The sequence below is a fragment of the Mytilus trossulus genome, chromosome 2, assembly GCF_036588685.1.
Source record: "Mytilus trossulus isolate FHL-02 chromosome 2, PNRI_Mtr1.1.1.hap1, whole genome shotgun sequence".
In the NCBI taxonomy this organism is placed as follows: domain Eukaryota; kingdom Metazoa; phylum Mollusca; class Bivalvia; order Mytilida; family Mytilidae; genus Mytilus; species Mytilus trossulus.
The window spans coordinates 10,264,768-10,280,862 of NC_086374.1; the positions used below are offsets into that span (position 1 = coordinate 10,264,768).

Below are 16,095 nucleotides of genomic sequence, written 5' to 3' on the forward strand. Positions count from 1 at the left end.
GACTCCTAAACATCAACTCTTTTCAAGTTGCATCCATTCCACACCAAGAAAAACCCTGCAAAATACCAAGGAAAGTAAATGTTTTTTTATGAAAATTGTATTATCTTCATTGTTTGTAATCCATATTCTATTTTAGAATACAAGAATCCCAATTTTAAATTTTAAAGTTGAATTTTCATGTTTACAGATTTTACATGATGACAACAAGCGCATAAGATTAGAAGTAACAGCAGACATGGTAAATCTATTTATTACATTGTTTGCAATGAATAACCGAGATATCTCATTTAATTCACTCCTCAGACAGTATACACCAAGAGATGTTGTCGATGTCTTCCCATCAAAACAAATTTTGAATGTATAGAAAATGATATAGTTCCATACATTTTATACTTCAATTCCTCTAAAAAGCCCATTGTTATGCCCATTTGTGAATTAATGTGTTGTTTGGTCAGTCGTGGAATATTTTTCAATAATTGAATTCTTAGATTTGTTATTCTATATGAATACAATCTTTTAGACATTCCATACTACATTTATCTGAAGAAACATACTTTAATTCATTTTTGAAAACAAAAGTTAAGTTTGATTTCATTCAGACAAGGAAAGGCTGAGTTTTCCATTTAATAAACACATTTTGGGAAGATATACATTTGGGGACATGATGTCATTATGTTTTGATATCCTATTTGTTATAGTACTTGTCATTTTGAGAAAATGTAATATGCCTGCTTTAGATCACAAATTTCTTTCATTAAATTTCAAAAAGGTTTATCAAAATGTTATACTTTAAACATTTGTTTGAGATCAAATTGAACATCTGCTTATGCCTGTGACAGTGTGAGTTGTGAAAAATGTTTTCCTTTACCATGAAACAGCCATTTGAAAAAAAAAATACCATCAATGACATGAAAAGGTTTATTTAATGATTTTATACAACCTATTTATATGTTTTCAGACAGTAGGTGAAGTGAAGTGTATGGCAGTATCTAAGTTTTGTATAAGTGATATTATAGATGGAGGTCGTTTACGTCATGACCATGAAACACTTGGATTAAGATCACCTAGTAAGTCATTTTAAAGATTTAACCTGGTTTTGAGTAAGGTTGTAGTCTTCTCCTGAAAAATTCAAACATAGAATTTAGGAACATTACAAAACATACAGAAAGATTTTTGATGAAGAAAATGCTTTGTTTTTGTAAATTATTGTGATATCAATGTGTTTTGTCATATGTTTGATCACATGATATATTGAGATTTTTACCATTTTTTTACAAAAGTTTACTGTTTCTTTATAATATATATATATATAAATATATAATATATAATATATTAAATTATAATCCTGTTACCTTTGATAACTATTTATAGTTTATGAGAACATGACTCTGACTGAAGCCAACATTACCAAGGGGAGTAACTTAGTATTAGAATCAGGACCAGCTCCCAGTACTAACCAGGTAAGGCTTCAAATAAATAACCTGCTATGTACAATGTTTAATCTTCTCGTAAATAAACATTTACTAAGTGTAGACAGAATCAGTTGTCTGATAATACAAACTACTGCATTTAAAAAATAATTAAATCTACTACATTAAAAAAAACAGAATCTGTAACAAACTTACTGTCATATATGATTTTTTGCATTTTTAGTACTATAAACCAAATGAATTTGATTTAAGTAATATGCACTTTATACACATTTTCTGCTTTCAATTTGATGTCAGTGGTTTCATAAGTCATAACATGAACTTTAGTCTGGTCACCCTGAAGAGCAAGTTATACACTTTATAGAATATCTCTGTGTAAAAGAATTAGATAAATCAGTACGCAAAAAGATACACATGAATTCCATATGTACAAACATTGGTTGGGAGTTTCAGAGTCAGTACAGGGAGTAATTAATGTTGTATTCCTTTATATATTATATATTAATTATGTTCTTATAAAATACATATATCTGTAAAAGATAAGATGTGGTATGATTGCCAAGGAGACGACTATCCACAAGAGACTAAATAACACAAAATTAACTGCTATAGGTCATAGTACAGCCTATTGCTTGGAAGAAATTGAATATAATGGAGCATATTATATATAATACATTATTATTGAGAATTAAAAACCGTGAAAAACTAACATTGATACATTTTTTTAAATTCCTTTATAAATAATTACAGATGACCTTGACATTTACACCTGGTGACCTTAGAAGTGACCTTTCAGATTTGGAGGTTACTGTTGGCAAAATGACAACTGTAGGAGATTGTTTACAATGTATGATCCTTAAGGCAGGGTTTACAGGTAATACTAATTTTACAGGGTACACATGATTTAGTCTGAAGAAAGGTTAGTTATAACTGAACTTCACATTTATATAGATATCAAAACCTGTATATGTCCTTTTTAAGAAACAGCTTGTATTTTACTTTCTCATAGTGTTAAGGATGTATGATTTTGAAAATTCATGAAATATATTAAAGGCTATTATTAGATTCAGATAAAATGTTTCGAATGATTAATTAAATGACAGTCCTTAAGACTTCATTAGGTGGACACATGTCTATTTTAAGATAATGAGTGCTTGTCTGTTAATTAAATTCTCAGGACATTTGTCTTACAGATGATGATTGGCATTTACAGAAAACAAATTGGTGTGGGGAACCAGCAGAAGTACTTGATGACCTCGACTTGACCTTGGAGATGAGTTTAGTTAACCATGGTGACCATTTGCTTCTCGTGAAAGGAAAGCTCCCTCCAAAAGTAAATACTTTTCAAATGATATATGTTGTATATAATAAACATATTTTTTTTGCACATGCTTTCTAATGATTTAGCACCCCAAAAAAAAATGAATCCAAAGTAAGAAAGTCATTATTTCAGGTTGCTGTTAGGCATTTCCTGGCATCTTCCCTTACTTCTGTCTGTAAATATTTAGTGAGTTATTGTTTTGCTTTAGTCACTATACAGATAAAGAATGCTCAGTAACTAAAAGGCACTCATCAGTTGCAAGAGGTTTCTAAAAAAATTACTGTCTTTTATTTTACAGGGTTTTGTACGAATTCCAATCTGGCTGTATCCATCGCCTAGGAAACCATTTTGTGATTCGGCAAACAATACAGGAAATGGAATGTTCAGTTGGTTAACCAATCAGATACAAGGTATTGAATTATATGCATGTTATTAACCAATTTAATATGAGTTATTGATTTATATGTACAAGAGATAATATGTGTCCTCATTGAATACTGTTTTACCTACTTATAATGGCCTCTACCTTAGAAATATAACCTTGTTGTCAACATATTTTTATGCCAGTTGTGAAAAAATATACGAATATTTTTCACAAAATAAGGGCTGTGGTGGGTATACAACAAAAACAATATCATGGGAAACAACTGCATGACAATGACAATAATAATATATAATGTGTAAAAAGATTTATCGGTAATTGTCCATCTTTAACAACTGTTATATATTTAAAGGTTTGTTCAGGTCAGACAATAAACCTCAGGATACCAGTATAACATCAGAAGAACCAGTTTACTTGGGTGATATAGAAGTTGCCTTAGTGATGACCTTGGAAGAGTTTAAGTTCCAGATATTGACCTTACCTTCACTGTCTGAATTATCATTACCAACACAGGGGTTTCTAAGGGTTACAATGGTGGAATCTGGGTACCTGTCTACAGTATTGAAAGGAACCAGTCAAACATTGCAGTAAGTTTTACATTATCTATTTGTTGGAATACTTATGATTTAAATTGGTAGAATTCTCTCAGTTCAGGTTACATTGTAGTTTATTGATGCTTTTGTTTAAAAATGTCCTACTTCAGATACTGTTAAAAGTGACTGAGATCCAACCAAAAAACTTTTAATTATGACCTTAGTATTTGAACTTTTATAATGTGTTTTACAACTTAGTTTTATTAAGGACATTTTATTTATTTTAGGAAGCTTAAAGTGAAATCTTGTAATAGAGTGGCAGTACAGATTCTAGATGAAGAGGAGAATTTGAAGTAAGATGTAATAATAAAAAAGACAATTCTATTTCATTATTAGCATTCTGTTGACATCATTTTAAAATCTTTTCATTTATATTACGGTTACTGTAATCACAGATTTTATTGTCAATTGCTTTTCTGATTAAGCAGCTTTAATTTATCAGTGAAATAAATAATTTTGAAATTGGTTGCAATGAAAATACTTTGATTTCCTTTTTCAAATAAAAAATGGTATTTTACATGGAAATGAATTTTGTATTTTCACTCTCCATACAATAATAACTGTTGTTCTGACTTGTTAACACAGTTGCATGAAAACATAGTGACAACCTGTAGAAAAAAGATAGAGTTTTTAGTAACAGTAATTCTAAAGATGATTTTTTACATTAAAAAGGAGTAAAGCATCCATATGTTTATAAATTTCAGTGTAAACCAGATGGTTTTAAACATTAAACAGAGAATTCCTAATACTAAAGAATACCTTCCATCTGTAGAAATAATCTGGGACACATCACAGGGACCATCTATAAATAGCCTAGAGAAAACCATAGCAGATAGACTATTTATACCACAAGATCATCTAGGCATGGCTAAACATTTCTCAAAGAGATTTGATTGGTTGATTATAAGAGAGGGTCCAAACAAGGTTAGTTATAGACTGTGGACCATTTAGAGCTTGAAATATTGTGTAAACACCTATGTACTGTTGATGACTAAATTGCTATCTAGCTGTCTTTTGCATAATTTTATAGCACAGCAAGACAAATGTGCCATCGTTTATTGGTAACATGCCGTCCTCGATGTTTGCCTTGTTAGAAGACAGTTAGTTTCCAGACAATGACTTGAGTTTAAGTAAATGGATCTCTATGAAATTTAAACGCAAGTTTTTAAACCACAAAAGGAAGGTTGGGGATGATTGCCCTAACTGTTTAGGATATAAGAGCCAAAAAGGGTCCAAAAACAATACTTTTTTAATACTTTGTATATATATTTTGTTTTTTTATTTATTGAAAAACTACCCCTTCACATCAGGGGCAAAAAACAACAGGGAATTAGTGCTTGCTTCATACAAACTATAAATCCAATAAATACAGTGTACATAAATAAAAACATCACAATCTTTAGAAATGTCAATATTTTTGTAAATCTATTTCTTTTAAAATCCAACATTTGACAATAAAAATGAATAAAGAAACTGTAAAAGTATGTTGTGATGTCCTGGACATTTAATCAAGACTTTTTCTAAAAATACATATTTACAAAACTTGAAAAAATTTCAAACTTTCATACATTGAAAATAATTAAGACATTAACATGCAACAACTCATTATGAGTGATTTCAGATATTGTTTTTCTTTTTTATCAACCTTTTTTCTCATCACTAGGTGTCCTTCGTCCGTAAATTCCGTTCGTGAGAGCCCCTAGTTTTCCTATATCGTCACCGAACATAGGTCTGGTATAATGAAGTTTATTAAAGAGCGGCAACTATGAGAATAAGAAGCCAATATCTGCATTAATAAGGAAATTGTGCAAATCAGACAGGAAACGATCTTGTATAAATTGCTTATTTCTTGACCCATTCAATAGGGCTTTACTCTGGTATGTGTATTTTGACCGAACATGTGAAAATTCTCAATTTTGTTGAATAAGTTTTTAGTTTTGCATAAAAATATAATCAATAGCAATTCAGTGTTGGAAATTTTTAATGATTAAATTGATGAATATATTGTTTTTATCTTTCAAGTCAAGTGGTAAAGGCAAGAAGAAAGCACAGAAAACTAACCTGCGACATGGCCCGTATAACCTACAAGATGGGGATGTTATAGGCATAAAGGTAAACTTTATTGAATTATGAGCAAAATGACTGCTCTATATGATAGGTGTAAATGAGTTCTGTATATGACAGGAATACTATATAACAGTGCTACACTTTGTTATATATGCAAAAAGGAAATGTAAATTGCATGAATGCAAGAACTAATAAAATTTATATCCCTCTTAGTGGTAATGGATGTAAGTAGAACTTCCTCATAATATTTTTTGTTTAAAGTACCCAATAGATTAGGTCTAAGAAAGTTAAAGGTTGGTTAAATAAGAAATTTCAATCTTGATAAAACTTTTTTTTAAAGAATCAGATAACATGTGTTACTGGCCTTTTTAAGTCCCTACCTGAGAGACCAGATGCTTATGGTTTTCAGAGATATGTGCATAAAGTCTGTCCTGCTTCTTAATAACAATCCAGATTATTTTATGTCATTAGATTTTAGGATTATTTAATGTGTTTCAGAATTTACAGTTGGAATATGAAAGAAAAGAAGATTATTGTATAATTGAAGATGACAAAGGCAAGATAGAGTTACTGAAACAGGCAGAGGAAAAGAAAAAACAGTAAGCTAAGTCAAAATATCAAATGATCTTAAAAAACATAATATTGAAAAACCAAGCTGATACAGATATATTATGTTCATTGTGTCTAACTAAGAATAATATTGACCACAAAAGGCTCAATACTTGGTTGAAATGAATATAGTTTTAAAAAAAGTTAAAAGTCCCTATTTCAACTTATATATAAACTATTTCCCCTCTGACTAAAATGCATATAAGAATGCCTTTAAAATATGGATGGGCATAAAGCGAATGAATCAAAATATGATCTTTTTTTGTTGAATCATTAATGAAAGTGAAATAGTTAAATGATAACTTGCATTTAGCAGCAATTTTCATTAAATTTAATCAAAATAAGCTAAGAAACAACGATGATTAATTATTCACTTGCAAGATTTAGAAGTCACCTCTATAGTTAATTAGATGCTGTCTAGACTAAAATATACAAGAAACGATGATGCATATTATTTTAATTAAATTTTTTCTTTTAGATTTTTTTAAAAATTTGGATATACATGTATCAATTAAATCAAAATTAATCATATTATGTTCTTGGCACTGTGATTTGCAAATAAAATATTTGTTTGCTTGTTTGCTTGTTTGTTTGTTACAATTCAAATATGAGAATTTAGCCAATTGGTGGAACATGAATTTGACAGCTAATGCCCCTTTCATGGATTAAGAATAAAATTGTTATTTTGAGATAAACATGACCTTTTGAAATGCCATAAATAAGTATACAAACAAAGAAGGACCATAAGTGTCTAGTTATGTTACAAAATATTGGAAATTATTATAAATTAAGGAATGTATCTCCCTCATGCAAAGTTCTGATTCCTTTCACGGATTTGGCTATACTTTTTAAACTTTTTGGAGTATAGCTCTTCATCTTTTATATAAGATTTGGATTTCAAATATTTTGGCCACAAGCATCACTGAAGAGACATGTATTGTCGAAATGTGCATCTGGTGCAAGAAAATTTGTACCGTTAATTTTATTACGTCTAGTAATGTATCAAACACAATTTTAAGGTGAGAAACTTTACTTGAATATTAGGATTGACTTTGTCAGTGTAAGTGTATACTTTGGGACTATGTTGCAGAATTATTGGATTTTGATGGAAATAGATGCATTTGCACTCATATTTTTTTAATCTTGTGGCAAGACTTTTTACTATTATTCCCAGATAATTTTGTGTATACCTATGTATAATGGCCTATTTGTGTTTCAGGAGGGAAGAAAGAAAAAAGAACCAAGATGCCTTAGATAGTACATTGTCTAAGTCCCGTAGACCTGAAGTATCACTGACAATAAAAGTGGACGACTTTAGATAACTCCTCCAAACAGAACAAATATAAGGGTTATTCTAAGTAGAAATTGCAATATTCAGTTATAAGATATCAAGAGGAAGTCACTTCTCATACCAACATTGATGATTTATGAAAACAATTTTTGTAATTTTTTTTATGTTGCTGACTATGTTTACTGTAAGCATCTGACCACAGTCTGTATTATACTGAAAATGTGGGAGTAGTAATCTATAATTAGTTGACATAATTTCAAGTAATATTTCTGTTGAACAAAGTATTGTTCTTGTAATGGAGGCATGGACTGATCTGTATTATGATCAGTATAAATAAAGAATAATTTTCTAAAAAAACATAGTCTCTGGTTAAGCACTCACTGGCTGCTACATCGTTTCTTTTCAGAATGAAAATAAGAGATGTGGTATAATTTTCATTTAGATGGCTATCAATTAGAGACATAATGACAAAGATCACACTGCACTGCCTTCAACAATGAGCTAAACCTACGATGTATAGTAATCTATAAAAGGCCTATACATTTTAAAACATATGAATGGTATGAATTTCCCTGAAATTAAACCACAAGTTTCCATACCATTAAGGGCTAGTAAGTAATGACTTTGGGGTGTTATGGCTCAAAATGTTTTGAAATTAGGGGCAAAAAATCGAAAAACCTATTGTCAATAGACAATTTAAAAGCAGTGTAAGGGAGGTAATTCTAAAACATTTAACATACCATGTTGGGTATGTTAGAATTTACGTCCCTTACATGTATATTATGTACAAAGAAATGTCAGGTTTTGGACTAGTTGCAAAAAAAAGGGGGTGGTAGTAGTTTTGATAAAAAAAAAATCATAAAAATTCTCAAATTCCAAATTTTTGAAAAGTTAAAAAAAAATCTTTAATTGCACAGCATTACACAATAGATTTGTAAGATCTTGACATTTGTATTGTGTCAGAAATATTATGTCAAAAATTTGATCCCAATCCAAATTCAGAGCTGTGTCAAGCTTGAATATTTTGTCTATACTTGTCCCAACTCTTCAGTGTTCTACTTCTGCGGTCCTATAAAGCTGCGCCCTGCGGAGAACTTGGTTTGTAGTTTGCTGTAGATAAGTAGGTGGTAAACAAATCATTTTAAAGGAAGTTGATAAAAAAAATCCACAAACAAAAAAAAATGCCTATAGATGCAATACTCTTAACTACTGTGGATTCATTATTATTCGTTGGATACCTATTTCATGGATTTCGTGGGGACAGACGAACCACGAAATTAAATGTTCAACGAATACCAAATTTTCTATAGGCTTGTATGCAGATTTCTCCAAAACCATGAAATTAAATATCCACAAACATATAAGTTTTCCTCAATCCACGAAAAATTGGTATCCACAAAAATAAATGAATCCACAGTATAGAAAAAATATTGTTGTACACGTTTATCTTAAAACAGTGCTGTAACATGTTATTTTTATTCTAAATATCAGAAAAGTTCTTGCTAAGTTTATAGTTAACTCCAATTTTTAGTTTATCTTCTCTTTGTTACACAATTATTGTTATATGTCTTAATTATCAATACAGTTTAGTATTTCCTGATATTAGTTGGAACGTTTTCCACTTATAATGGAAAATAAAATAAAATAAATGGTATATCATTCAATGTTAAAATTTTGTATTTTTTAAGTATTTCTTATAATTGCCTGCAGATCTATTTACTCTTATAAGTTGAAGGTAATATGAAAAGAAGGATTTTCATGGTTGTTAGAATTTTGTGATAAACATTTTTATAACAAACAAAATGTTGATTGTTAAATTGTTGAACTGTTTCAATAAAAAATCTAAATAGATCATATTTTTGACCTAAATTAATCCCTATTTCTTTATAATAAAATAGGGTTTTCTTCTATCTCCAAGAACTAAATTTAAGGTGAAAGAATACATACCATATTTATTCATAAATTTGACTAGCACTGGGTTTTATCCAACCTGCTACAAAAGTGATGCAAGCAAGACAGTTTTATACTGTGGTGAACAGTGTTTTTCCTGTGTGTTCAGTATGATGATGTGACTAATTTGGTTCCAATGTGTTCAGTTTTATACCATGGTGTCCCAGTGTGTTCAGTTTTATATCATGGTGTTCCAGTTTGTTCAGTTTTATACTGTGGTGGATAGTGTTTTTCCTGTGCGTTCAGTATCATGATGTGACTAATTTGTTTCCCATGTGTTCAGTTTTATACCATGGTGTCCCAGTGTGTTCAGTTTTATACCATGGTGCCCCAGTGTGTTCAGTTTTATATTGTGATGTTCCTATATGTTCAGTACTATACTATTGTTCCAGTGTGTGTGGACAGTGTTTTCCGTGTGTTCAGTATTATACTGTGATCAACAGTGTTTTCCAATGGGTTCAGTATCATGATTTGACTAATTTGTTTCCAATGTGTTCATTTTTATACCATGGTGTTCCAGTGTGTTCAGTTTTATACCATGGTGCCCCAGTGTGTTCAGTTTTATACCATGGTGCCCCAGTGTGTTCAGTTTTATACCATGGTGTTCCAGTGTGTTCAGTTTTATATTGTGATGTTCCAGTGTGTTCAGTTTTATACTGTGATCAACAGTGTTTTCCAATGGGTTCAGTATCATGATGTGACTAATTTGTTTCCAATGTGTTCAGTTTTATACCATGGTGTTCCAGTGTGTTCAGTTTTATACCATGGTACCCCAGTGTGTTCAGTTTTATACCATGGTGCCCCAGTGTGTTCAGTTTTATACCATGGTGTTCCAGTGTGTTCAGTTTTATATTGTGATGTTCCAGTGTGTTCATTTTTATACTGTGATGTTCCAGTGTGTTCAGTTTTATATTGTGATGTTCCAGTGTGTTCAGTATTATACTGTGATCAACAGTGTTTTCCAATGGGTTCAGTATCATGATGTGACTAATTTGTTTCCTATGTGTTCAGTTTTATACCATGGTGTCCCAGTGTGTTCAGTTTTATACCATGGTGTCCCAGTGTGTTCAGTTTTATACCATGGTGCCCAAGTGTGTTCAGTTTTATATTGTGATGTTCCTATATGTTCAGTACTATACTATTGTTCCAGTGTGTCTGGACAGTGTTTTCCCTGTGTGTTCAGTATTATACTGTGATCAACAGTGTTTTCCAATGGGTTCAGTATCATGATGTGACTAATTTGTTTCCAATGTGTTCAGTTTTATACCATGGTGTTCCAGTGTGTTCAGTTTTATACCATGGTGCCCCAGTGTGTTCAGTTTTATACCATGGTGCCCCAGTGTGTTCAGTTTTATACCATGGTGCCCCAGTGTGTTCAGTTTTATATTGTGATGTTCCTATATGTTCAGTACTATACTATTGTTCCAGTGTGTGTGGACAGTGTTTTCCCTGTGTGTTCAGTATTATACTGTGATCAACAGTGTTTTTCCTAGTGCTCAGTACTGTACTGTGGGGAATAGTGTTTTTCCAGTGTGTTCCGTATTATACTGTGGTGGACAGTATTTTTCCTAATGGTCAGTATTATACTGTGGTGGACAGTGTTTTTTAAATGGGTTCAGTATTATACTGTGGTGGACAGTGTTTTTTAAATGGGTTCAGTATTATACTGTGGTGGACAGTGTTTTTTAAATGGGTTCAGTATTATACTGTGGTGGACAGTGTTTTTTAAATGGGTTCAGTATTATACTGTGGTGGACAGTGTTTTTTAAATGGGTTCAGTATTATACTGTGGTGGACAGTGTTTTTTAAATGGGTTCAGTATTATACTGTGGTGGACAGTGTTTTTTAAATGGGTTCAGTATTGTTCTGTGGTGGACAGTGTTTTCCAGTGTAGTCAGTATATACTGTGGTGAGCAGTGCTGTTCTTGTGTGTTTAGTATTATTCAGTGGTGAACAGTGGTGTTCAATAGATATAGGAAAATGTGGTGTGAGTGCCAATGAGACAACTCTCCATCCAAATAACAATTTAAAAAGTAAACCATTATAGGTTAAAGTACGGCCTTCAACAAGGAGCCTTGGCTCACACCGAACAACAAGCTATAAAGGGCCCCAAAATTACTAGTGTAAAACCATTCAAACAGGAAAACCAACGGTCTAATCTATATAAACAAAACGAGAAACACGTATATATTACATAAACAAACGACAACCACTGTACATCAGATTCCTGTTTAGTATTATACTGCTGGTAAACTGTGATGTTCCAGTGTAGTCAGTATATACTGTGGTAAACAGGGTTGCTCCAGTGTGGTCACTATCATAATGTTGTGAACAGTGTAGTTCCTATGTATTCAGAATTTAACAAGGTTGTGAACAGTGCTGTTCCAGTGTGTTCAGTATTATACTGTGGTGAAATGTGGTGAACAGTTGTTCCTATGTGGTCAGTATTATAATGTGATGAACAGTGTTGTTCCAGTGTGTTCAGTATTATACTGTGGTGAACAGTTGTTCCTGTGTGGTCAGTATTATAATGTGATGAACAGTGTTGTTCCAGTGTGTTCAGTATTATACTGTGGTGAACAGTGTTGTTCCAGGGTGGTCAGTGATATAATGTGATGAACAGTGTTGTTCCAGAATGTTCAGCATTATTCTGTAGTGAACAGTGTTGTTCTAGTGTAGTCAGTATTATACTGTGGTGAACTGTGCTGTTCCAGTGTCAACAGTAGTATAATGTTGTGAACAGTGCTGTGTCAGTGTGTTCAGTATTATACTGTGATGAACAGTGTTGCTCCAGTGTGGTCAGTATTATAATGTGATGAACAGTGTTGTTCCAGTGTGTTCAGTATTATACTGTGGCGAACTGTGGTGAACAGTTGTTCCTGTGTGGTCAGTATTATACTGTGATGAACAGTGTTGTTCCAGTGTGTTCAGTATTATAATGTGATGAACAGTTGTTCCTGTGTGGTCAGTATTATACTGTGATGAACAGTGTTGTTCCAGTGTGTTCAGTATTATACTGTGGTGAACAGTGTTGTTCCAGTGTGTTCAGTATTATACTGTGGTGAACAGTGTTGTTCCAGGGTGGTCAGTGATATAATGTGATGAACAGTGTTGTTCCAGTATGTTCAGCATTATTCTGTAGTGGACAGTGTTGTTCTAGTGTAGTCAGTATTATACTGTGGTGAACTGTGCTGTTCCATTGTCAACAGTAGTATAATGTTGTGAACAGTGCTGTGTCAGTGTGTTCAGTATTATACTGTGATGAACAGTGTTGCTCTAGTGTGGTCAGTATTATAATGTGATGAACAGTGTTGTTCCAGTGTGTTCAGTATTATACTGTGGCGAACTGTGGTGAACAGTTGTTCCTGTGTGGTCAGTATTATAATGTGATGAACAGTGTTGTTCCAGTGTGTTCAGTATTATACTGTGATGAACAGTGTTGTTCCAGTGTGTTCAGTATTATACTGTGATGAACAGTGGTGAACAGTTGTTCCTGTGTGGTCAGTATTATACTGTGGTGAACAGTGTTGTTCCAGTGTGTTCAGTATTATAATGTGATGAACAGTGGTGAACAGTTGTTCCTGTGTGGTCAGTATTATACTGTGATGAACAGTGTTGTTCCAGTGTGTTCAGTATTATACTGTGGTGAACAGTGTTGTTCCAGTGTGTTCAGTATTATAATGTGATGAACAGTGTTGTTCCAGTGTGTTCAGAATTATACTGTGGTGAACAGTGTTGTTCCAGGGTGGTCAGTGATATAATGTGATGAACAGTGTTGTTCCAGTATGTTCAGCATTATTCTGTAGTGGACAGTGTTGTTCTAGTGTAGTCAGTATTATACTGTGGTGAACTGTGCTGTTCCAGTGTCAACAGTAGTATAATGTTGTGAACAGTGCTGTGTCAGTGTGTTCAGTATTATACTGTGATGAATAGTGTTGTTCCAGTGTGGTCAGTATTATACTGTGATGAACAGTGTTGTTCCTGTGTGGTCAGTATTATACTGTGATGAACAGTGTTGCTCCAGTGTGGTCAGTATTGTACTGTGATGAACAGTGTTGTTAATGTGTGTTCAGTATTATACTGTGGCGAACAGTGTTTTTTCCAGTGTGGTCAGTATCATAATGTGGTGAACAGTACTGTTTCGGTATGTTTAGTACTATACTATGGTGAATAGTGTTGTTCCAGTGTGTTCGATATTATACTGTGGCGAAACGTGCTGTTCTAGTATAACAATATGGTGAACAGTGTCATCCAGCGTGCCCAGAATAATACTGTGAACAGTGCTGTTGCACTGTTTTCGGGATTATACTGTGCTGTTTGTGTTCAGTAATATAGTATGGTGAACAGAGTTGTTCTGTTTTCTTCATTATTATATATATACTGTAGTGAATAGTTCTTCTCCTCCAGTATCTTCAGTATCATAAAATAAAATTGGTGTTCTAGTATGGTCAGTATTAAACATTGAAGAAAAGTGTAGTCAGTATCATAATGTGAAACAGTGCTGTTCCAATGCCTTCAGTGATATACTTTTGTAAACATTGTTGTTCCTGTGTGTTCAATATTATACTGTGGATAAACAGTATTATAATGAACAGCGTTGTTCAAGTGTTTTTGGTATCATACTGAAATGAACTATGTTGTACCAATGTGTATACTGTGATGAACAGTGTTGTTCCAGTGTGTTCCATTTTATACTGTGGTGAACTGTGGTGAACAGTTGTTCCTGTGTGGTCAGTATTATAATGTGTGGTGAACAGTGTGTACAGTATTGTACTGTGGTGAACAGTGTTGTTCCAGTGTGGTCAGTATTATAATTAGGTTAACTGTGTTGTTTCTATATGGTCAATATTATACTGTGGTGAAAAGTGTTGTTCCAGTGTGGTCAGTATTATACTGTGATGAACAGTGTTGTTCCAGTGTGGTCAGTATTATACTGTGGTGAACAGTTGTTCCTGTGTGGTCAGTATTATACTGTGATGAACAGTGTTGTTCCAGTGTGGTCAGTATTATACTGTGATAAACAGTGTTGCTCCAGTGTGGTCAGTATTATACTGTGATGTTGCTCCAGTGTGGTCAGTATTATACTGTGATGAACAGTGTTGCTCCAGTGTGGTCAGTACTATACTGTGGTGAACAGTGTTGCTCCAGTGTGGTCAGTATTATACTGTGGTGAACAGTGTTGCTCCAGTGTGGTCAGTATTATACTGTGATGAACAGTGTTGCTCCAGTGTGGTCAGTATTATACTGTGATGAACAGTGTTGCTCCAGTGTGGTCAGTATTATACTGTGATGAACAGTGTTGCTCCAGTGTGGTCAGTATTATACTGTGATGAACAGTGTTGCTCCAGTGTGGTCAGTATTATACTGTGATGAACAGTGTTGCTCCAGTGTGGTCAGTATTATACTGTGATGAACAGTGTTGCTCCAGTGTGGTCAGTATTATACTGTGATGAACAGTGTTGCTCCAGTGTGGTCAGTATTATACTGTGATGAACAGTGTTGCTCCAGTGTGGTCAGTATTATACTGTGATGAACAGTGTTGTTCCAGTGTGGTCAGTATTATACTGTGATGAAAAGTGTTGTTCCAGTGTGGTCAGTATTATACTGTGATGAACAGTGTTGCTCCAGTGTGGTCAGTATTATACTGTGGTGAACAGTGTTGCTCCAGTGTGGTCAGTATTATACTGTGATGAACAGTGTTGCTCCAGTGTGGTCAGTATTATACTGTTAAACTGTGGTGAACAGTGTTGCTCCAGTGTGGTCAGTATTATACTGTGGTGAACAGTGTTGCTCCAGTGTGGTCAGTATTATACTGTGATGAACAGTGTTGCTCCAGTGTGGTCAGTATTATACTGTGGTGAACAGTGTTGCTCCAGTGTGGTCAGTATTATACTGTGATGAACAGTGTTGCTCCAGTGTGGTCAGTATTATACTGTGATGAACAGTGTTGTTCCTGTGTGGTCAGTATTATACTGTGATGAACAGTGTTGCTCCAGTGTGGTCAGTATTATACTGTGATGAACAGTGTTGCTCCAGTGTGGTCAGTATTATACTGTGATGAACAGTGTTGCTCCAGTGTGGTCAGTATTAAACTGTGGTGAACAGTGTTGCTCCAGTGTGGTCAGTATTATACTGTGGTGAACAGTGTTGCTCCAGTGTGGTCAGTATTATACTGTGATGAACAGTGTTGTTCCTGTGTGGTCAGTATTATACTGTGATGAACAGTGTTGCTCCAGTGTGGTCAGTATTATACTGTGATGAACAGTGTTGCTCCAGTGTGGTCAGTATTATACTGTGATGAACAGTGTTGCTCCAGTGTGGTCAGTATTATACTGTGATGAACAGTGTTGCTCCAGTGTGGTCAGTATTATACTGTGATGAACAGTGTTGTTCCTGTGTGGTCAGTATTATACTGTGGTGAACAGTAATGTTCCTGTGTGGTCAGTATTATA

At 33.4% G+C, this 16,095-nt stretch overlaps 1 protein-coding gene across 1 annotated transcript in view; it reads left to right on the top strand.

Annotated features, from left to right (window-relative positions):
* Positions 1-7,759, top strand: part of LOC134704837 (ubiquitin carboxyl-terminal hydrolase 40-like) — a 31,955-nt gene extending 24,196 nt beyond the window's left edge. The window contains exons 28-39 of the mRNA XM_063563618.1: positions 188-238; positions 959-1,067; positions 1,372-1,460; positions 2,181-2,304; positions 2,624-2,763; positions 3,050-3,161; positions 3,486-3,720; positions 3,954-4,019; positions 4,431-4,650; positions 5,749-5,838; positions 6,292-6,392; positions 7,622-7,759. Of these exons, the coding sequence (XP_063419688.1) occupies positions 188-238; positions 959-1,067; positions 1,372-1,460; positions 2,181-2,304; positions 2,624-2,763; positions 3,050-3,161; positions 3,486-3,720; positions 3,954-4,019; positions 4,431-4,650; positions 5,749-5,838; positions 6,292-6,392; positions 7,622-7,724 (1,440 nt within the window). The 3' untranslated portion in view covers positions 7,725-7,759. The remainder of the gene's footprint in view (positions 1-187; positions 239-958; positions 1,068-1,371; positions 1,461-2,180; positions 2,305-2,623; positions 2,764-3,049; positions 3,162-3,485; positions 3,721-3,953; positions 4,020-4,430; positions 4,651-5,748; positions 5,839-6,291; positions 6,393-7,621) is intronic.
* The last annotated feature ends 8,336 nt before the right edge of the window (positions 7,760-16,095 follow it).